The sequence below is a fragment of the Ornithorhynchus anatinus genome, chromosome 3 (genome assembly GCF_004115215.2).
Source record: "Ornithorhynchus anatinus isolate Pmale09 chromosome 3, mOrnAna1.pri.v4, whole genome shotgun sequence".
In the NCBI taxonomy this organism is placed as follows: domain Eukaryota; kingdom Metazoa; phylum Chordata; class Mammalia; order Monotremata; family Ornithorhynchidae; genus Ornithorhynchus; species Ornithorhynchus anatinus.
Window position 1 is genome coordinate 76,446,929 of NC_041730.1, and position 23,890 is coordinate 76,470,818.

At 43.7% G+C, this 23,890-nt stretch overlaps 1 protein-coding gene across 6 annotated transcripts in view; it reads left to right on the forward strand.

The window, feature by feature from the left end:
* The window catches only part of RAI14 (retinoic acid induced 14), a 153,177-nt gene that overhangs the window by 70,638 nt on the left and 58,649 nt on the right, over nucleotides 1-23,890 (forward strand). For all 6 annotated transcript variants that reach the window (XM_029060516.2, XM_029060517.2, XM_029060514.1 and 3 more), the window contains exon 3: nucleotides 10,828-10,958. In XM_029060516.2, the coding sequence (XP_028916349.1) occupies nucleotides 10,828-10,958 (131 nt within the window). The remainder of the gene's footprint in view (nucleotides 1-10,827; nucleotides 10,959-23,890) is intronic.

Genomic DNA, 23,890 nt, shown 5'->3' on the forward strand with positions numbered 1-23,890 from the left:
CTTGGCAGATAGTAAGCGCTTTACAAATGCCACCATTATGGTTGTTATTAGAGAGAATGGGAAGCAACATGATTCTAATCGGTCTATTATGCCCACATCCTTCTTCTGGTCTGGAACTTCCTTCTCTTCATGTCTGACAAACCACCACTCTCTCTATCTTCAAAGCCGTACTAAAATAATGTCTTAGCCTTTCCTGCCTAATCTATCATTTCCTCCACCCTATTTGACCTCTCTTCTGCATAAGTTATGATTTGTCAGCACTCATTAAGCACTTGGACATTCATCCCAGTCTCATAGCACTTATGTACATAGGCTTGATACTTTGCCTTTCCCCAGTGATTTATTTTACTGTCTCCATCAGTAGACTGGAAGCTCCTAGAGGGCAGGTGTCTACCAACTCTATTATATTATAATCTCCCATATGCTTAGTATAGTGCTCTGCACACATTAAGTGTTCAGCAAATACCTTTTTCTATGGTATTTGCTAAGCGCTTGCTAAGTGCCGGGCACTGTCCTAAGCACCGGGGTAGATACCAGGTAATCAGGTTGGACACAATCCATGTCCCACATGGGGCTCAGAGTCTTAATCTCCATTTTACAGATGAGGTCAGTGAGGCACGAGAAGTTAAGAAACTTCCCCAAGGTCTCACCACAGACAAGTGGTGGAGCCAGGATTAGAGCCCAGGGCCTTCTGATTCCCAGGCCCCTCCTCTAACCACATGGCTATGATGATCCCTACTGAGAGCTCACCTCCTCCAAGAGACTTTCCCAGACTGAGCTTCCCCTTTTCCCTCTGCTCCCTCTGCTGCCTCTCTGCACCCCCTTCACCTCCCCTCAGCTAAGCCCCCTTTCCCTCTGCTCCTCCCCCTCTCCCTTCCCCTCAGCACTGTGCTCATTTGCTCATTTGTATATATCTTTAATATCCTATTTATTTTGTTAATGAGGTGTACATCCCCTTGATTCTACTTATTGCGATTAAGTTGTCTTGTTTTTGTCCGTCTGTCTCCCCCGATTAGACTGTAAGCCCGTCAATGGGAAGGGATTGTCTCTATCTGTTGCTGAATTGTACATTCCAAGCGTTTAGTACAGTGCTCTGCTCATAGTAAGCCCTCAATAAATACTATTGAGTGAATGAATGAATGCTTCTCTGACTGTTGATTTCAGGCATTTGTTAATAACCAGATGTAGTGGGAGGGGAAGGAGGGAGTGAATGATGTGTCGAACTCTAAACATTGTCTTTGTCTCACTTCACTCTGACTTTGTGCTTATAGAAACTATAGTTTATCTTTATGGCTATCATACTTACTGCTTGCCATCTCTGTATACAAATAAAGAACATTTTCCAGAAAATGTTTGACTTTAGCAACCAAGGCATAATGTCTCTCCTAATCAGTTAATCAGTTTCTGATTAAAGTTCCATAAGCACTGTGGAGCTAATAAAATTTTCCTGATGTATTGCTGGTGGAGATTCAAGTAACCATGGCTTTCTCAAAAACAATACAAACATAAGTAGACCATATTAATGATGAATACTGCAGAGGTCTCTATAAAATACCCTAAAAAGAGCCATGCCTTTAGGATATGCTCAGGAAACTATTTGGCTTGAAGAGAATGAATCCTGTAGGGTTGTCGTGAGGGAAGTGTAAGCAGAGATTTTTTTCAGTCAATGAGAATAAAGTTCTAAAATTCGAAAAGCAATTCAGTAGCTTAAATTCTTTTTCTACATGGCACATGCAGGGTTGCTGCATGTTTCATGCATTTGCACTCAGAAAGTTATTCTTCTCATTTTTATCTCAAATACAAAGCTTCAACATCATAAATGCAGCATCATTAACTTAAGAAATGTTAATCACTCACTTTGAAAGAGGACACACTGGCTCAGTTATCAAGTTATCACTTAAGAGTGCTTCATGGGGGAAGATAATAACTATTATATTAAGCCATTACTATGTCCCTAACACTGGACCAGGAATTGGAGTAGATAAAATTTAATCTGTTCAGACACAGTCCCTGTCCCACACTGGACTCGCAGATGGAAGAGCAGATATTTGTCTTCATTTTACAGATGATGAAGCTGAGGCACAGAGAGATTTGACTCGTCCACTATCACACAACAGGCAAGTGGTAGAACTAGGACTAGACCTCAGTTCTCTCGACTCCCAGACTTGTGTTCTTTCCTCTAGACCACACTACCTTCAGAAAGTGGAATGGAAAGTCAAATCTAAAATGACTTTTGAGAGCATTTTATTAAGCCACATTTCTCCAAATAATCAAGTCTATCTGTCCATACTGGCTCTTTCTCTGTTTGAAATTGAGAATTTTTTTTAGCTAATTCCCTCCCCTGACCCCTGACACAATATAAGTTTTCTCAGAAACCTAGACTCCTTGCAGACTGACCTCCTGCATGCAAAGCATTTATTTTTAACAATGCCCATCTGGATGTGCCATATGAAATCTATACTGTGCTACTTGGTTGCCAAGGGAGATGCAGCAATGGAGGGTGATGAATGCACTCAGATACATGCTTGAAATACTTCTGACATATGCTTGAATTGAAATTAGATTTGCCTTGGAATGTTCTATCTTTGTGTTGAGAACTTTGCTATCGAGCCGGGAATGTGTCTGTTTGTTGTGGTATTGTACTCTCCTAAGTGCTTAGTACAGTGTTTTGCAAGTGCTCAATAAATAGGATTGAATGAATGAGTGAACGAATGGGCCGGCTGTGCTGCCCAGACTGCTAAAATGTGCTACGGTGCTCCTTAGCATGTTAACATCCACTTGAAACAACTCTTCCCATCCCAACCTCTTTGCTTATTTTTGCTCTTGTTGGACGTGTGTTTGTATTTGGAAGAAACCATCATCATCGTTGGTATTTACTGGCTGTTAAGTGGGTACAGGTTGTGGAGTAGGAGCTTGGAAGCGAATGATAAAAGTAAGCAGCCTGGTCCCTGTCCTTGAAGGGAAATGGACAGATCTGGAGAGTTTTTTCTTGAACTCCCTGGTCATGGTGGTGTCTTGGACAATGGGAGTTGGGTGCAGGGGCCATATCTCTAGACTCTTGTCTTCCTCCTCCTTCCCTAGCTCATATTCCTCCCCAACCCTGCTGGATTAGTTTTATCTGGAACCAAGCACTCCTGAGGAGGAAGACATGAGGGGTACAAGTGGTAGGGATGTGAAGAAGGCAGTGCCGTGGCGGGCCTTCTGACTGAAAGTGCCCTGAGGTGAGGGAAGACGTGGCTTAATGGATAGAGCATGGGCCTAGGAATCAGAAGGACCTGGATTCTAATGCTGGCTCTGCTACATCTCTGCTGTGTGTCCTTGGGCAAATCACTTAACTTCACTAGACTTTGTTACCTCATCTGTAAAATGGGGGTTAAGAGTGTGAGCCCTACCTGTCTACCAACTCTGTTGTGTTGCATTCTTCCTAGCACTTAGCACAGTGCTCTGAAAACAGTTAAGTGCTCAATAAATACCATTGATTTCTTTAAAAAAAAATTATGGTATTTGGTAATCACTCACTATGTTCCAGGTACTGTACTGAGTTTTGGGTTAGATACAAGATAATCAGGTTGGACACAGTCCACGTTCCACCTAGGTCTTACACTCTTAATTCCCATTTTATTTTTTTATATAGACAATGTGAATGAGCCCCAGAGAAATTACTTTATTTGCCCAAGGTTACACAGCAAACAAGTGGCAAACCAGGCTTAAAATCCAGGTTCTTCTGACTCCCAGGACTGGGCTTGATCCACAAAGCCATGCTGCTTCTATCTGATACCCTCCTCAAATCACACCTCTTTCAAGAGACCTTTCAAGATTAAGCGCTATTTTCCCTCACCCTCCCTTCTACATAAACTATTCAGTTGGAGCTGTATCCTTTAAGCACTTGATATTCACCCCACCCTCAGCCCCACAGCACTTATGAACATATCTATAATTTATTTTACTGTATATCTCCCCCTTTAGACTTTAACCTCATGATGAAGGAATGTGTCTACCCACTCTGGCGTATACTCCCAAGCACTTAGTACAGTTGAGTGCTCTGCACACAGTAAGTGCTCACTAAATACCTTTGATTGATTTGCCCAAGGTCACATAGGCAAGTGATGGAGGTGAGATTAGAACCCAGGTTCTTTGACTCCCAGACCCATGCTCTTTTCACTAGGCCATGCTGCTTCTCAGTTAGAGGATGATGTTTATGATTCATAAGAACCTACTGATAAAAATTGGGTCCAATCTCTAATGTTAAAAGAGAAATTATTAGTTTGACCATCATAGACAACTCTGCCATCTCATCATCAATGAGGACAGTATTGTGACTCGACAGAGGCTCTGAATGGGACAAATCCATTAATGCAGCAAGGACTTTTCCTAGGTACAAACAAAACAGAAAGGAGAGTCAGTCACTTTCAACCATGTTAGCATGTATTGATAGCGTGTATCCACCAACAATGTCATCATCTAAAAAGGACAACTGTATATGAGGTCATTAATCATACAAGGGCATCCTTTGGGAGTAATCTGTAATGTATCTCTGCTAAAAAGGTGAAGCTCCTTCGGATGACTTGATCAAATAGACTGTATTTTAACCCAAGATTGCCATCTAGCTACAACTTCTTTGTGCAAACATCAATTTGGTTTTATGGTTTTCTTGAAAAATACCAGAATAATATTTCCCTTTAAACTTGGTGAATGGGCATGTTTGTGACATGATGCTTTTTCAAAAATGCTCAATGTTCTAAAACTCTCTGCTATGAATGTTGTTGAGAAGTAATTGTGTTGAGAATTCACCTAGACAGTGTGAATCGTGAGCTTTCTTGATTTTCTGGCTTTCTGCCAGTTTTTCAGTCTCCTGAGGATTTTTTTGTGTGTGTTTTCCTCTGGCTTCCATGTATCTGATACCTCCCCAGGAAACCCCCACCACTTTGGATTCAATAAGAAAGAAGCAGCATGAGCTAGTGGAAAGATTCTGGGCTTGGGAGTCAAGAGACCTGGGTTCTAATCCTGTCTCTGCTACTTGCCAGCTGTGTGACCTTGGGCAAGTTACTTCACTTCTTGGCGCCTCAGTTTCCTTATCTATAAAATGGGTATTCGTTACCTATGCTCCCTCCTACTTAGACTGTGAGCTCCATGTGGGACAGGAACTGTGACTAATGTTATTAACTTGTATTAACCCCATCCCTTAGAACAGTTCTTGACACATAGTATGTGCTTAAATATATATATTCATACATATTGCACGAGAAGCAGCGTGGCTTAGTGGAAAGAGCACGGGCTTGGGAGTCAGGGGTCGTGCATTCTAATCCCGTCTCTTCCACTTGTCAGCTATGTGACCTTGGGCAAGTAAGTTAACTTCTCTGTGCCTCAGTTACCTCCTCTGTAAAATGGGGATGAAGAGTGTGAGCCCCACTTGGGACAAACTGATTACCTTGTATCATTTTAGTGACCTTGACTCAACAGGCCCAATGTCCCAATGGCTTTCTAATAGCAATGTGGAAGAGTGGCTGTTTGCTGTTGGAGAATGTGGCTCCAGATGTATGAAATATCTTTAATATTTTGGAATTGTTCACACACATATTAGAATAACACTTTAGGAAGTGGGACATATTAAGGGAATGGTGGTGAAATTGAAGTGCTGGAAAGGAGATAATGACAAAGGCTGGAAAAGCGGTGCTTTAGGGAAGGGTTAAAGAAAGTAGGGATTGACCAGTAGAAGGTTAATATGAAAGCTGATCTAATGTATTCAAAATATATTAAAAAAACTTTTGTCAAGCAAGAGAAAATGAGTTTGGAGTATGAGGAAGAATTCTCCAATTTTTACATATGTAAATTCACTGCATTGGCGAGCTTGGAGTTTCTGACCAACACTCACTTGTCGAGATGATTTAAGTAGAGCTTGGCCTGATAAAGATGGGGCTGAACTGTGGGGGTCATCTTGGGGATGGGCCCCACAGTATGATTCTTGGATTTCAGCTCCTCACGTGGCTTGCAAAAAAATTCTTACTTTTGTCTTTGTTTCCAAAGAAGCCACAGTAGTCACAGAATGTATTAAGCATCTGTTGTCTCGAGCTCTATATGTGGCAATTGGATTTTTGGTCCAGCATACCCTGGACAGACTTGCCACACCAGAGACGGGAAATGGGGAAAGTCTCGGTCGGCCCCTCGAGAGATGATGGTGATGATACTCTGAGAGCTGTGGTTATGAACGGGATGTGAAGTGGACAGTTGTGGATTCCAAAACTTATTATTAGTATAAACAGCTGCCTGGCCCCTGTCCAGAGAACAGTGCTCTGTAAGCATCAACTGACCCCCTAGCACTAATCATGGTTGTCTGGTTAGCCGGCCCACAATTTAGGAGGCCAGCTGCTCGTAGTCTGGATTTGTATATTAAGGCTAGTAGTGTACTCCTTCTCTCCTCCTTTCCCTGTGAGAGTTTCAAAAATGTATGTATCGCAACTCCTTTGCTTTTCTCCTTGGGCGGTTTTACTGCTTTTTCCTTCCCAGCCCTCACCTTCCCTCACCCCTCAGTGGATTCTGTAGTGGCAATCCCTTTCTCCCTTCTTCATCCCCAGTATCATTCTCTGGTTCCAATTCAGAGAGTAAGTCAGTGATGCCTACTGTGTGCAGAGCACCGTGCCATCCGAGCTAGGTGGGAGAATATAAAAGAAACAAAAACGTGATTGCCACCCTCAAGGAGCCAAAGACCTAATGAGGGAGACAGGTAATCACAGACTATGCCATTAATCTAAGCATCGATTATAGGCAGAAGTACTGAGGTGGGAATTGCTCCGTGATTGCTGAGGCAGTATGTGGAAGTGCTGAGGATGGCTGTAAATACAAACTATTGAGGATGGCTGTTGAATGGTGCAGCTTGGAGTAATGGGGATTAATCAGGAAAGGTTTCCTGGAGGAGTGGACTTTTAGGAGGGTTTTGAAGAGGGGAAGAACGTAGTCTGGTGGGTATGGAGAGAGGAGGGACACCCCAGAAAGAGAAATGCCAATTGTGCTGCTCATATATCCTCAGATAATGATAATAATAATAATAATAATGGTATTTGTTAAGTGCTTACTATGTGTGAGACTCTTACTGAGTGCTGGGGTGGATACAAGCAAATCGGGTTGGACACAGTCCCTGTCCCATGTGGGGCTCACAGTCTCAATCCCCATTTTACAGATGAGGGAACTGAGGCACAGAGAAGTGAAATGTCTTGCCCCAAATCACACAGCAGACACGTGGCGGAGTTGTAATTAGAACCCATAACCTTCCGACTCCCAGGCACGAGCTCTACCCACTACACCATGCTGCTTCTCTTCTGTTTCTCTGCTGCTTCTCAGAGTAAATATACTTGAAATGCCCTTCCCACCTCACCTTTCCTTTCTCTTTTCCCCTTCCCTTCCTCCTTGCACAAGGCTGGCAAACTGGCATCGTCTGTTATCTCCTTTGGCTATGGTCTTTTTCTGCCAGCCAAGGCGAGCAGAAACTAGCTTCAGGCAGGTGCATCATGAAGAGCTCTGGTAGAAAGGAAGCAACAACTTTTTGTTGAAACTTATCTATCCAAACATTTGGCAAAGCTACCAAGTAAAGTCTTGGACCGTCCTGTTTCCCAACCTCTTGTAACTCATTTTAGGAGAACCTTGTCTCTGCTTGCTTCATGGGGATGCTGAGTCTGAACTGGAGAGGACACCAATCCATGGGGGCTTTCCTCAGCACATTCAATTTTTGCACTGTCTGTAGCCTGGAGCCCTGCAGGTTTGTGGAAACTGAATCTGATCATCTCAGGACACCAGAAAAATCTCAAAGGATTGACAGTGCTTTTGCCTCTGTGAAGTGGGGTAAAAGCAGATTGAAATTAGTTGTTCCCAAAGTGTACTTCTCTGAAACTGCTTGTTAAACTTAGCCATTTTGGGAAAGGGAGCAGCAAGTCGTCTTTGAAATATATAAACAGAGAAAGTGCAATGCAACAAATGCTGGGCTTCCTAACTACCTATCTAATGTGCTACTGGACAAAATGAAATTTACTTTATAACTACTGGAGGAGTCAGAATATTGTCTGCTGTTTGTAAAGAAATGAAGTCATGAGTGCTTGGAGACATGGCCTTGGACATTTTCTTTGGACCAGGACACCACTTAATAAGTACCCTATGTACTGTATTGAAAATGCACTCAGCCAGCAAACATTTAAACCGAGGACAATTTCCCTATACGAAAATAAGAAACCTGGCTAGTACACAGAAATGCATGAACCACTGAGGTTTATGTTCTCAAGGAAGCTACTGAATCTCACTTTTGAAGCAGGAAAGTTGATTTTCCCAATGGTGAATTATCCATAGCCAGTACCCATGTGGTGCCCTAATAAATTTAGAAAATTTGCCTATTCCAACTCCATTTTTGCTGTTTTAAGCCCTCTTGGGGTAATAATGGGGGAAGGAATCATCAGTCAATCAATGGTATTTATTGAGCACTAACTAGTGTGGAGCACAGTACTAAGTGCTTGGGAGAGTCAGAATTAGCAGGCATACTCCCTGTCCTTAAGGATCTTACAATCTAGGTGGGGAGACAGACATTAATATGAATAAATAAACAATTTATAATATAGAATTTAAAGATATCAAAACAGGTGCTGTGGGGTTGGGGGTGGGTTGAATGTCAAATGATAAAAGGTCACTGATTCAAGGGTATAGGTGACATAGATGGGAGAGTGAGCTGGGGAAAAGAGGGTTTAATCAGGGAAGGCTTCTTGGAGGAGTTGCGACCTTAATATGCTTTAAAAGTGGAGAGAGTGGTAATGCTTGTGGTTCTGGATAATCTGTTAGCACATGGTAGAGTTGGCACATGGTAGACTGAATTTATAGAAGACGATTTACACACGTTAGAGTTAAACAGGCCTCAAACACCCTGAATAGAGATTCCCAGGGGCTTCATAATGTTAACATTCCCAGCTCCATTTTACCAGTGGAGAAAGTGTGGTCCTATAAGGAAGGGAGGACGAATCGCAAGGCCATCTAGCAGATTTCTGGTTTCCTTACCAGAAATTTATCCAGGGCTTTACGCTTTTGGTAACCAGCTCATGGGGAAGAAAATAGGCTCGAGACTTGGCTTCTCATCCTGAAGATTGGCAGCAAGAGGTATTTAACCCCTCCTAAAAAGGAATGCTGTCTGTTTAGGAAGAGTGAAATTTGATGGAATATAATTTTCCAGATCTATTTTGGGGCAAGGGGGAGGGGCTGGAGGAGGGCTCGCTGCAAAATCGAGCTAATTCAGTATGCTAAAATCTTCCATAACTTGTGTTTTCACTACATGCTTTAGATAGAATGCTGCAAGGAAATAAGGGTACGCTCTGAAACTGCACCTCTATTAATAGTAGCAGTAGAAGTAATAATAGTGTTTAGCCTTGACCCTGTGCAAATACTGTACTAAGTTTTGGATTTCGGGCTCCTACCTAAGAATGAGGCGAGACGGGTGATTATCGGCAGGCACATAAGGAAAGGGGAAGAAAGATTCAAAGAACAAAGATTATGATAAAAATAGAACACCGTTTTGGAAGAAATGGTTGTGTACATACAATGGGCATCAGTCGAGGTGTGTGGACTACTATTACTAATAATAATGATGGTATTTGTTAAGTGCTTATTATGTGCCAAGCACAGTTCTAGCACTGGGGTAGATACAAAGTATTCAGGTTGCCCCATGTGGGGTTTACCGTCTTAATCCCCATTTTATAGATGAGGTAACTGAGGAATAGAGAAGTTAAGTGATTTGCCCAAAGTCACACAGCTGATAAGCGGCGGAGCCAGAATTAGCACCCACGACCTCTGATACCCAAGCTCCTGCTCTTACCACTAAGCCATCCTGCTTCTCTACACTACAGTGTGGGTTTTTCTTAATGTGGAGTTCATTGAGACTATAACTCTCACATCACAGGAGAACTGAGGGTTGGGGAATCTCCTATTCCCTGGAAAAGTTGCATACGTATATATGTCATCGTGTCTTGTAGAGAATGGCTTTTTTTCCTTTCGGTTTTGGAGGCTGTCGTAACAGCTTTGATTTTTGTTTACTAAAAAGAAAGGCTTTACTGAGCAGACTAACATCTTGCAGAGTCAGCAGCAGACCCAGCAAGCCACTCTGAGTCAGCCAGCAAGTCAAGGAATTGTTTCTAGGTAAATAGAACCCCGGGACAGTAACAGGAGAGAAAAAGACAAAAGCAACTGTGTGCAAAAACTCTTAGGCCCAGAGCAAATGAATGAATGTGTTTCTGCTCTTGTTCCATGACACTGGGTGAACTTTGCACATAGGGACAAAGGTTGAAATTCCCAGAAGCCATCCGGAAGGTTTGCTACCACTGAATCGATAGGTCAATAAGTATCAGGCAGGCTTTCCAGCTCACAAGTTAGAAACTGACTTTAATGGGGGTAATTAAGCTACTGAAATGGTAAGCATAAAAATGTTATGTTACTTGGGAACTATATATGGAATAGCTTTTCCAGCAGTTATACAATGGTGGGAAGGCTGTATGAAAAATCAAACACCTTCAAAAATGTATATGGGCAGTGATATATTTGTCCGTTAAATTCCAGGAAGGTACCACTGGTGGTGAAATTCCCCTATGGGTGCAGTGTGGCTGAGAAAGCCAATGCTGGGCACACAACCCCAGTGACACTGCATGCGCACACACACAAACTGTCCTTTGTTGCGCTGTCGTGTTTTCAGGGTCTGGCGCTGTCTTCATTTCTGCTTCCTTGTCTCAAAATCAGGACGAAGGCTATAGGCCTAAATATGGGCAGCGATCACTGCAACTCACTTCTTCCATTTGTTTCCTTACCCTGTAGACCAATGAGTGGAATAAGAATGATGACCGGCTGCTGCAGGCCGTGGAGAATGGAGATGCTGAGAAGGTGGCTTCTCTGCTGGGCAAAAAGGGAGCCAGTGCCACTAAACTCGACAGCGAAGGCAAAACCGCGTAAGTCCTACATCTTGGCCTGGGGGGGCGACCCCAGCTTGCTGGGTTGGAGAAGAGAAACGGGGAAGGCGTGCTGGCTGGGGAGGTTGGGAGGCCATCAGTGGCTATCTTGAGTTTGTAAAGCACTTTTTACTTTCCAAAGCTATCACGTGACTTCTCACAACATCTCAGAGGGGTAAGGAGAGGCAAGTAATGTTAAACCTATTTTACAGATGGAGAAACGGAGGCTCAGAGAGATAAAGTGATTTGGTCTAGGGCACACAGCAGGTTGTGACAGAGCTGGACTAGAATGCACATGATCTGACTCCTAGAATCAGGCCATTTCCATTCAATCACACTGACTTTTGGAAAGAGGCAAAATTTTCAGGCTGACTCACCCAGGAAGCTTTGGACAAGCTGGAAATCTGCAGCCCCATCTATCCTCTGATTCAGACTAGACCCAGCCTCTACTCTAAACTTTGTCTGAAAATAGATCTCGAATGAACCAAGAGTCTGCCTGAGGCCCAATTCTGGCCGTCATTGCTCCATTATTAGTGCTATTATTAGCATTATTATTATTACTATTGTTGTTTTGATCATTTTTAAGTGCTCACTATGTACCAAGATAAGTACAAATTAATCAGATTGAACACAGTCCTCTTTCCCCCATGGGGCTCACAGTCTAAGTAGGAGGGAGAAAAGGTATTAATCCCCATTTTACTGTTTAAGGAAACTAAAGCACAGAGAAGTTAAGTGACTTGCCGAAGCTCACAGAGCAGGCATTTAGTGCTGGGATTAGAACCCAGGTCCTCTGACTCCCAAGTCCCTGCTCTGTCATCTAGGCCATGCTGCTTCTCTGAGTAACTGCCCCATAAGTCACTGGGAGTTGCAGCCTCAGCAGCACCGGGGCAAATCCGAAATGTGTGACATGCTACTACTACCCATAGAATAGAACCCAAGCCTCGGCTCCGTGACACTCGCACAGCCCTCAAACTGTGTCGGAGGGAAGAAGGGGGGTGATTTCCAGGGATGATTGTGTTCCCTTCTGTGCTGCTCCAACCTGGATCGAAGATCTGGGACTCCCTGCCCTTTGTCGGACCCTTTGTACTTCTACCTGGCCCCAGAACAGAGTTAAGGACCTCCCAGCAGACCTGTCCTCTCTATCACACAGTGCAGAGGTGAACGTGGCTGTTTGAGCTCTATCTCCCTTGTAAAGAATAGTCTCATTTCTATGGCTCATACTTAAAAGAGCACAAATTCTTTATTTGTGTTTAGTCTAATCTCATATCGCTGCCCAAGTACTCCTGAAACCTCTCACTTGCGGAAGACTTTTGTTTCGTCATCTTTAGAGGGTTTTGTACTGCCCTTTCCTGTCCATATGGGTTCACTTATTCAAGAAAACACTTGGATGAAATTGGAGTGCCATAAACTGGAATCTAACCAACCAAATGCTTCCTCCACATCAAACCATAGTCCTGTGTGGCCAGTGGGGCCGGGATTTGGAGTAGGTGGTGGAGTAGAGATGGTGGGGACATCACCCCATTTTGCAATTCCGGTGAATGAAGTGTTTGCCATAGAGTGTGATTTAGCTCACACCTGGGCTTCGGTGAAGTAACAGTTCTCGCCTTGGATCTAATCCTCCCCCTGGAGCTGCCCTCTTTGACTTGACTTGCTCACCCTTAAAATAGAGATTAGACTGGTGGCCTGGATCCCAAGAATTCTCCTTTGAGGAACACTTGAAGGTAGGAAGGAACAATTCCTGAACTGAGTATGGTCTTGTGTAAATGGCAACCCCCCTCTGTTCATGTCAACAATCCAAATTATGGCCCCTAGAACACTGTCAGAAACCTTGCAAGAGGGAAGGGAGACAGGAGAAGGGGAAAGAGATTCAATCAATCATTGGTATTTATTGAATGCCTACTGTGTGCAAAGCACTGTATTTAAATGCTTGGGAGAGTTAAATAGAGCTGAATGACAAGTTCCTTGACCACAGCGAACTTACAGTCCAGGGAGGAAGATATATAAAACAATACCGATATGTATGTAAGTGTTGTAGGGCTCAGGGAGGGGTAAGTAAAAAGTGCAAATCCAATCCAGGCTCATCTTCCTGCAGAAACGATCTGGGCATGTCACTCCGCTTCTTAAACAACTCCAGTGGTTGCCTATCAACCTCCGCTCCAAACAAAAACTCCTCACTCTAGGCTTTAAGGCTCTCCATCACCTTGCCCCTTCCTACCTCTCCTCCCTTCTCTCTTTCTACTGCCCACCCCGCACGCTCCGCTCCTCTGCCGCCCACCTCCTCACCGTCCCTCGGTCTCGCCTATCCCACCGTCGACCCCTGGGCCACGTCCTCCTGCGGTCTTGGAACGCCCTCCCTCCTCACCTCCGCCAAACTGATTCTCTTCCCCTCTTCAAAACCCTACTTAAAACTCACCTCCTCCAAGAGGCCTTCCCAGACTGAGCTCCTCTTCTCCCTCTACTTCCTCTACCACCCCCCCTTCACCTCTCCGCAGCTAAACCCTCTTTTCCCCCTTTACCTCTGCTCCTCCCCCTCTCCCTTCCTATCCCCTCAGCACTGTACTCGTCCGCTCAACTGTATATATTTCCATTACCCTATTTATTTTGTTAATGAAATGTACATCGCCTTGATTCTATTTAGTTGCCATTGTTTTTACGAGATGTTCTTCCCCTTGACTCTATTGCCATTGTTCTTGTCTGTCCGTCTCCCCCGATTAGACTGTAAGCCCATCAAATGGCAGGGACTGTCTCTATCTGTTGCCGACTTGTTCATTCCAAGCACTTAGTACAGTGCTCTGCACATAGTAAGCGCTCAATAAATACTATTGAAGTGCAAGGGTGATGCAGGAAGAAGAGAAACAGGGGCTTAGTTGGGGAAATCCTCTTAGAGGAAGTCCTCCCCAGCCAGAGTTGAGAGAAAAGGCTTCTCTCCAAACCATCATTTCCTTGTTGAACCAGGCTGCCCAATAAATATGGGGACTGTGGTGACAATGGAAAAAGAATCTGTGATCTGGATTTATGCAGGGCTCCCAGATTTCTTCATTCCCCCAGAACAGGGATGTGCTACTGATGCCTGTCTGTGCTATTGATGCCTGTCTACTTGTTTCGTTTTATTGGCTGTCTCTCCTGTTCTAGACTGTGAGCCCATTGTTGGATAGGGATTGTCCCTATCTGATGCCCGAATTGTATTTTCCAAGTGATTAGTACAGTGCTCTGCACACAGTAAGTGCCCAATAAATATGATTGAATGAATATCAAATGCCTATAAGGTCACAGATCTTAGTGCACTGGCAATTTTAGAAAGGAGGGGGAGCTGGGGAAATGAGGGCTTAATTGGGGAAGGCCTCTGGGAGAAGATGTAACCTTAATAATACTTTGAAGGTGGGCAGAGTGCCAGTCTGGTTTATATGGAGGGTACGGGAGCTCCAGGCCAGAGGGAGGTTGTGGAAAAGGGGTCGGTGGTGAGATGGATGAGATCAGGGCACAGTGAGTAAGCTGGCGGTGGAGGAGCGAATTTTGCAGGCTGGACTGTAGTAGGAGATGAGATAGGTAAGGTAGGAGGAGACGAGTTGAATGAATGTTTTAAAGCCAGTGGTAAGGAGTGTCTGTTTGATACATAGGTGGATGGGCAATCACTGGAGATTCTTGTGGAGTGGGAAGACATGGACTGAACTTTTTTAAGAACAATGAGTTGTACAAAAGAGTGAAATATTGACTAGACTGGGGAGAGACAGGAGGCCCCGAAGTCAACAAGGAGGCAGATGCAGTAGTCAAGATAGGAGAGGATAAGTGCTTGAATCAGCATAGTAGTAGTTTGGATGGAGAGAAAAGGGAGGATTTTAGCCTCTTTTCTCCAAGAGGCCTCCTCTGATCAACTACTCTCCCTTCCTTTCATTTCCCCTCCTGCCTCTTCAGCACTTTTGCACCACTTAAGTACTAATTTATGTACACAACTCCTTTTCCTTCCTTCTCAGCCCTTTTTCACCACTTAGGTACTAATTCATGGGCACATCTCCTTTTCCTTCTTCCTCGACTATATAATTTATTTTATAGTGTATGTCTCCCCAGCTACATTGTAAGATCCTTGAGGACAGGGATCGTGTCTGCTAATTCCATCATTATTCTCCCAAGTGCTTAGTATAGTGCTCAGCATACAGTATTGCTCGAAAGATGTTATTACTCAATTGAATGAGACTTCTTCTTTGAAGCCTGAGGGAGAAACTTTTTACTATCTTGAACTTGAAGACTTCCATATGGTGCAAGAATCAGCACAAAGAGGGTTCCCTAGACAGGATTGGAAAACACCCTGACTCTCTGACTCAGGCTCAGAGCATGTATATTTTGGATTCATTCAGAAGGGCTTGATAAGTGCCATTGATTGACTGGGTCCCACATGTTCCAAATATCCACATTCTTTGACAAAAAGCCCCAGAACCCTAAGAGGGTGCAAATCTCTCTCTCCCTTCTCCACTATCCTTCTGCTCTTTGATAAGCTGAGACCAGTGCATGGAAGGAATTTAGCTAGAGCTTTGAACAAGACCTCGTCAAAAAATTGTTCCACCCACAATTGAGGGAATTTTTCCAGAGGGACAAATCCTTCCTGTGCAGTGAAGTATGTCGGCAGAAACTTCATTCAATTCAGTTGTACTTATCAATCCCTTACTGTGCACAAAACACTGTACTAAGCACTTGGGAGAGTACAATAAAAGACACTTTCCTTTCCCACAACGAGCTTACAGTCTAGAGGGGAAGACAGACATGAATATAAAATTGTCTGTCCAAGAGGCTGGGCAAAAGAACCAGAATACCCTGGGTTGATTCAGAAAAATCAGGGGCAGGCCGGTATCTTGGGTCCTGGAGAAGCAGTGTAGCCAAGTGGAAAGAGTATGGAACTGGGAAGCAGGACCCAGCTTTGCACTAGCCTGTTGTGTGATCTGGAAAAAAAAAATGACAATCTCTCTGTGCTCATTTCTTTCTCCTTAAAATGGGAATATACCTTCAGCTCATCTCACCTATTAAATTGTGAGCCTTTTGTGGGTCAGGGGCTATGTCGGATCTAATGACCTTGTATCTATCCCAGTGCTTAGCACAGTGCTTGGTACATAAGCACTTACTAAACACAATTTAAAACTGAAAGAGCGTAGGGTAGAAAACACTGACTCCAGGCTGTGTTTAAAATCATGCTCTGCCTCACTTGAGTACAGCTGTTCTCTTTGTGTGTTGGATGTGAGGAAGTGGGGAGGAGATGGTGGTGCCCTTAAACTCTTCCACCAGATGGCTAGAGGAGCGTCGTAATTGCTTCAAGAGGGTTTTTCCTCCCCATTTCGATATGCATTTAATTAAATCTATGTATGTTTTTCTTAGGGACAACCAGACTAAATAAAATAGCTGCTGCAGCTGCAGTTTTTGAACAGACTCACCATCTCTCAGTTTTTCTTTCCTTTTCCAGTGTGTGGTAGATTTCTCTCCCTGGGTACTTAGCAAAGGATGGCGGAAATTTGTTTGTAAACAATGCTTTGGGAAGCTGAAATGCCCTGGTAATCCTGGAGCTCTCTAAATGCACAGGCTGCTAAAGGCCACAGCTATTTTTCCCGCTTTGGTGCCTCCACTTCCTCATGGAGAGATATAATTTATTCAGATGAATAGAATTTGTTCTTGGAGTTCCACTTTGCAAATGTGTACATGGAAGGACCTAAAAGAAATCTGAGCACATATTTCAGATAATTTTAACAAATTCTACAATCTCCCTCCACATCCCTTGCTCCCCACCCCAATTAATTGTCACCCTGTTGGCCTTCCCCTTCTAATTTGTCTTCCATCGTTCTTTCTCCTCTTCTTTTTGACCTTTCCTCCAAAATAAATCAATCATATTTATTGAGTGCTTACTTTGTTCAGAGCACTGTACTAGGTACAGAGTACAATGGTAGACACATTCCCTGCCCACAATGAGCTTACAGTCTAGAGTACAGTCTCCCCATTAAAGACCATTTGGAAAAGCATCTTTTTGAAGGTTTTTTTTTTCCTTTTTTCATTCTTTTTGGTTGTTTTAAGTCTTTGTTTTTTTAATGATTTTCATGAGATTTTGTAAAAGTTGACAAGTTATCTGTAGCCTGCAGAAGTAGGCTTTTAAGACTCAGGGAAGATCATTGGCCTGGTGGAAAATTTTGAAGGTTTACTGGTTTTTTTGGGTGTTGTTCTTTATCACTTATCTTCAAGATTGGATTAAGTGAGGTGGGCACGAAGAACTTTCTGCTCTGAAAAGCATACCCACAGTTAAGATAGTGCCAGCTGGGTGACTTTGGGAAAGTCACTTAACTTCTCTGTACCTCAGTTACCTCATCTGTAAAATGGGGATTAAGACTGTGAGCCCCACGTGGGACAACCTGATCATCTTGTATCCCCCCAGAACTTAGAACAGTGTTTTTCACATAGTGAGCGCTTAACAAATACCACCATTATTATTATCAATAAGAATAATTGTGATTTTTGTTAAAGCACTAACTATAGGCAAAGAACTGTACTGAGCACTAGTGTAGAGACAATTATCAGGTTGGACAAAGTCCTTGGCCCACATGGGGCTCATGGTATAGGGGGGAGGGAGAACAGGTGAGAGAAATAGAGAAAGTGGAACAGCATGGGCCTGGAAGTCAGAAGGACCTGGGTTCTTATCTTGTCTCTGCCACTTGCTGATGTGTGACCTAAGTCAAATTCCTTGACTTCTCTGTGCCTGTCACCTCATTTATATTGTGAGGATTGAATACCTGTTTGCTTTTTTTTCCCATTAGGCCACGCTGCTTCTCAGCAGCTGTCCGAAGAAGGGGAGGTTAAGGTGGCAGCTGCAGTCACAAGCACAGATTGGGAGCCAGAAGAGCCAGTTAACATCACATGTCCAGGCTGGGACCCTGGGACAAACATCTCCTAAACAATCATATTTATTGAGCACTTACTGTGTGCAGTGCACTCTACTAAGCACTTAGGAGAGCACTCTATAACAGAGTTGGTAGGCACAATCCCTGCCCACAGTGAGCTTCCAGCCTAGAGGGACAAGCCCACACTCCCAAGCCTCAAATTCATGGTTAGCCAACCCAGCCACCAATGCTTATGGAGGGGAGATGTTGTATGGCTAGTACAGAACCACTCCGAGCATCCACAGCAAGAGACATGGCAACCCTAGAATCCAGGGGAAAGGGAAGTCAGACTTGGGTGGTTGTGTCCTGCAGAAAGCCAGTGTCAAAGACCGTAGATGCTGCAGGTTGGACAACCTTATAACAGTCTGCCTTGGCTATTTCTCCCATTGATAATTGAGAGCTGATGAAATGGCGCTATCAAATGGTGGTATGGATCCCGGGATTTAGAGAAACAGCTTGCCTGTATGAGAGCCATCACCATCTCGAGATGATCCTGGAGAAAAAGATAGCCAGAACAGATGTATCAACATCTCCTTTCCCTTCCAGCAATGCTGCTGACAGAAGGGAGGCCTCTCTCCGCTCCACAGCACCTATGTACATGTCTGTAATTTTATTTACTTATATTGATGTCTGTTTATTTGTATTGATGTCTGTCTCCCCCCATAGACTGTGAGCTCCTTGTGGGCAGGGATTGTCTCTCTTTATTGCCATATTACACTTTCCCAAGTGCTTAATACAGTGGAATACAATAAGTGCTTAATATATGCAATTGAATGAATGAATTTATATCCATCTGTTTTGCTGCTCTGGTTTGGAGGATTCACTTGAAATCAGTTGCAGTAGTGAATTATGGATTTCATAGACTCGCTAAACTGGAGAGACCCCATCTTGTGCAATCCCCCCTCCTTTTCAACCATCCTTGCAGATGGTTCTTTCAATTACTCCTAAAAATCTCTGGGAAGGGGATTTCACAACTTCCTATTGTAACCCAATCTCACAATCCTTTCAGCCAAACTCAATTTACCGCTGAACTCAAGACTTCCTCACATCTTACCCAAATTTCTCTTAGGGTATCTTACATCCATTTCTTCTCTGTATATCCTTGGTGAGAATAAACAGCTGGCCGCCATCCTGTTGGCTTTGGTCAGGCCTGCATTGCTGATGATCAGAGCGGTCCCTTTTCCAGGAACTCTGCTAATGGGAATTTGGCTCTTTGTGGTGTAGAAACTTGCTTAATTCACAGATTGGAAGAAGAGTATGCCCCATTAGTGTTTCAGTCAATAGCAGAGGAAGCAACTTGGTGCGGTGGGATGCGTGCTGGTCTGGAAGCCAGAGGACCTTGGATTTGAGTCTAAGGTCTGCTACTGGCCGGCCTCTCTCTACCTCTGTTTCCTCATCCGCTGTATGCAGCACACCAAACTAAGTGGTCAGTAGAGTACAGTCGAATTAGTAGAAGTGACCCTTTTTCTTCCAGGAGTTTACCGCCTAGTGGTAAAGACAGGCACTAAGATAAATTACAAATATGAGGAAATACTAGGTTGTAAAGATATATATAATAATAATAATAATGTTGGTATTTGTTAAGCACTTACTATGTGCAGAGCACTGTTCTAAGCGCTGGGGTAGACACAGGGGAATCAGATTGTCCCATGTGGGGCTCACAGTCTTAATCCCATTTTACAGATGAGGTAACTGAGGCACAAAGAAGTTAAGTGACTTGCCCACAGTCACACAGCTGACAAGTGGCAGAGCCGGGATTCAAACCCATGACCTCTGACTCCAAAGCCCAGGCTCTTTCCACTGAGCCACCCTGCTTCTCAATATGTAAGTGTTAAAGGGGATGATGAGCATTTAAGTGTTTAAGTGGTATGGAAGTGCTGAAATAACAGTTGGGCACTATGAGGTGGGGAGAAGAGAAAAAGATCAGGGAAGACCAGAGCCCTTTGCTCCATCCACTCTTCTCTCTAGCCCTGTCTCTAGTGCTTGTGTTGGGTCTAGCCTGGGGATGGCACCAGTGGGCAGAGCTGCATCCTTTAATGGTTCCTAAGTTTCCAACTGAGGCACTGTGATCTAGTGGAGAGAACACGGAGTCAGGAGATCTAGCACTGCCAATGATCTTCTGGGTGACTTTGAGTAAATCACCAACCTCTCTGGGCCCCAGAGAGATTATAGAGATTATACTAGCCCGCTTTCATAGAGGTGTCATGAGGACAACATAAGATCATTAATATGAAAATGCTTTGGAAAACTAAAAGTGCTATATAAATATATATTTCTGTATTGTGTGAATTAATTTTGGCTAGGAGGAATTTTAAGATTAGTCAGTCAATCTTATTTATTGAGTGCTTACTGTCTGTGCAGAGCACTGTACTATGTGCTTGGGAGATTATAATATAACAGACACATTCCCTGCCCACAATGAGCTTTCACTCTAGAGGAGGAGATAGACATTAATACAAATAAATTAATTACAGCTATGTACATAAAGATTACTCTCTAGTGCACCATAACGATAGTCCAACATCTGCTGACTCCTTCTGCCCCCTTTTCCCCTCCTTCTCTGCCCCTCCGGGGTAAGCAAGAATGCCTGGAGGACTTTCCCTCCTATACCCCCTCCTTGTTGACCATGTCATTTCACCAACATGCAGCCATATGCCTGTAATGTTTGATCATTCCTACATTTTATGGTATTTATTAAGTACATACTACATGTCAAGCATGTTCTAAGCGCTGGGGTAGGTACAGGTTTATCAGGTTGGACAAAATCTGTCCCCCATGAGACTCACAGTTTGAAGTAGGAGGGAATAGAATTTAATCCCCATTTTACAGATGAGGAAACTGAGGCACAGAGAAGTTAAGTGACTTGCCCAAGGTCACACAGCAAGCAAGCAATAGAGCCAGGATTAGTACTCTGCTCTGCAAACGATAAGTACTCAGTAAATATGATTGAATGAATGAATGAATGAACGAACAAACTCAGGTCCTCTGACTTCCAGACACGTGCTCTTTCCACTAGGCCAGGCTATCTGAAAAAAACTATCTGTAACAGGGCTAGGCTTCATTTCGAGGAGAAAAAAAATTATAAAAATAGAACGGTCTCATCTGCCTGGGCTGTTTGACACAAGGGCCTGACCTAAGACTGGAGGATGGACAAGGTGACCTCTCAAAAGTCCTTCCTGGCCTGTGATGCCGTGGTTTTTCAGGAGAAATCTGGCTTTTAATCCCAGTGACACCACCACTTTAGAATCCCTGGTTTGATATAGCTTAGGTCCACGGTCCTGTTGACATCACAAATGACTTGGATTTCCTCAGGATGTGGGGAGGTAAAAAGCTGGTCAGCCAGATGTCTGGAAGGATCATTTTACAGAGCAGCTCCATTCCAGCTCGGAGGCACATCTCCAAATTAACCTTCACATGATACTGCAGGGAGCTGAGGAAGTGACCGATGCATAGAAACAATGAGGGAAATGGGACTCCAGCGCCTTCCGGCATCATTGACCAATAATCCATTGGCTTCTATAGCTAAGCATTCTCGGTGACACCCGGGCCCTGGCCCTGACTCATGGACAGCAAGAGGTCATTGGTGTTAAATCTTTTTTCTTGTGCATCCTTGAAGTTTTGCTTGTGCGTCCTTGGAATAGAAAGAGCAGTTTTCTGCTGAATGAAGCTCAAAGGAAGCCTGGCCTAGAAGATCAGTGAAACAATTGATATTATTCACTGAATGCTTTTTATGGTATTTAATGGCTTATTATTTGTCAGATACTGTTCTAAGCCTGGGGTGGATACAAATTAATTTGGTTGGCCACAGTCCCTGTGCTGCATGGAGCTCACTGCCTAGAAAGATAGTTTGCAGCAGCGTGGCTCAGTGGAAAGCGTGTGGGCTTGGGAGTCATTCATTCATTCATTCAATAGTATTTATTGAGCGCTTACTATGTGCAGAGCACTGTACTAAGTGCTTGGAATGAACAAGTCGGCAACAGATAGAGACAGTCCCTGCCGTTTGACAGGCTTACAGTCTAATCGGGGGAGACAGACAAGAACAATGGCAATAAATAGAGTCAAGGGGAAGAACATCTCGTAAAAACAATGGCAACTAAATAGAATCAAGGTCAGAATAGAGTCAGAAGTCATGGGTTCTAATCCTGACTCCGCCACTTGTCAGCTGTGTGACTTTGGGCAAGTCACTTAACTTCTCTGCGCCTCAGTTACCTCATCTGTAAAATAGGGATTAAGACGGTAAACCCCACGTGGGACAACATGATATTCACCTTGTATCTCCCCAGCGCTTAGAACAGTGCTTTGCACATAGTAAGTGCTTACAAATACCATTATTATTATTATTATTATTAAAAGGGAGAACCAGAAAACTGAGGCAAAGAGAAGTTGTCACTTGCCTAGTGTCACACAGTAAGCAATTGGCAGAGCTAGGATTAGAACCCATTCCTGTGTTCGTTCATTCAGTCATTCATTCAATAGTATTTATTGAGTGCTTACTATGTGCAGAGCATTGTACTAAGTGCTTGAATCACTTTCCACTGGACTATGATGAAGAACACTCTTCTAAGCACTTGGGAGAGAATATAGTACAGTTGGGAGACACAGATGTGGAGAGGCAGACAAAATAAATTACAAAATACATTACAAATAAGGGAAGTGGGCAGAGTATAAGGATATGAATTTTGTATTGTACTTTCCCAAGTACTTAGTACTGTACTCTGCACACAGGAAGTGCTCAGTAAATACAATGGAATGAAGGAACCGTAGGGCTGGCAGAGGGGTGGGTGACAAAGTGCTTCGGGGGTACAGACCCAAGTGCCTAACTGAGAAAGGAGGATGAATAGAGTGGGGAAATGAAAGATTAGTCAGGAAGGAGGTATTAGAAGGGCTTTGAAGATGGGGACAGTGATGGTCTGTTAGATATTAAGGGGAAGGGAGTTCCAGGCCAGAGGGAGGACCTGAAGGAAGGCTGAATGATGAGAGAAACGTTGATAAATACAGTAACTAAATTAACATCAGAGAAGTGAAGCTTGCTGGTTGGGTTGTAGTGGAAGATGAACAAGTTTAGATAGGAGTGGAGGGAGAGCTGATTGAGTGCCTTTAAGCCAATATTAAAAAGTTTCTGCTTGATATGTATGAAGCTTAGTGCTCTGAAGTAATTTAAAAATGGGGTCCAGGCCATACTGGAGTATTAAATAAAACGACATTGCTTTGGGGTTTGGTCGCATGGACACAGCCAGGACCTATACGCATTTGGGGGAAAAAATATAGAACCTTGTCTCAAGGGTTTTCAGCGTTTCTTCAGCTCTTCACCAATGGCTTCTAGACTGCTTAGAACACACCTTTCCTGTGAGTCACATCTCAAAATTAGCTCCTAAGTTCTATTCATTTCATTTCTACTTATAGATATCATTTGGAGATTTAATGCTTCAAATTTTGAGATTTTGCTCAAATCTGAGAAGAGTTTTGCTCTAATCTATTTCATTCATTCATTCATTCAATTGTATTTATTGAGCACTTACTGTGTGCAAAGCACTGTACTAAGCACTTGGAATGTACAATTTGGCAACAGATAGAGACAATCTCTGCCCAACCGTGAGGCACAGAGAAGTATAAAAGGGGGAGATAGACAGCAAAACAAAACAAGTAGTCAGGCATCAATACCATCAAGATAAATAGAATCATAGATATATTCACATCATTAATAAAATAAAGAAATAATATATACAAATGTGCACAAGTGCTGTGGGGAGGGGAAGGGGGAAGAGCAGAGGGAGGGAGTAGGGGCAATGGGGATGAGAGAAGGGGCAGAGGGAAAGGGAGGCTCAGTCTGGGAAGGCCTCCTAGAGGAGGTGAGCTCTCAATAGGGCTTTGAAGAGGGGAAGAGAGTTAGTTTGGCAGATGTGAGGAGGGAGGGCATTCCGGGACAGCGGGGGGACTTGGGCCAGGGGTGGACAGCGGGATAGGCAAGAATGAGGCCCAGTGAGGAGGTTAGCAGCTGCAGAGGAGTGGAGTGTGCGGGGTGGACAG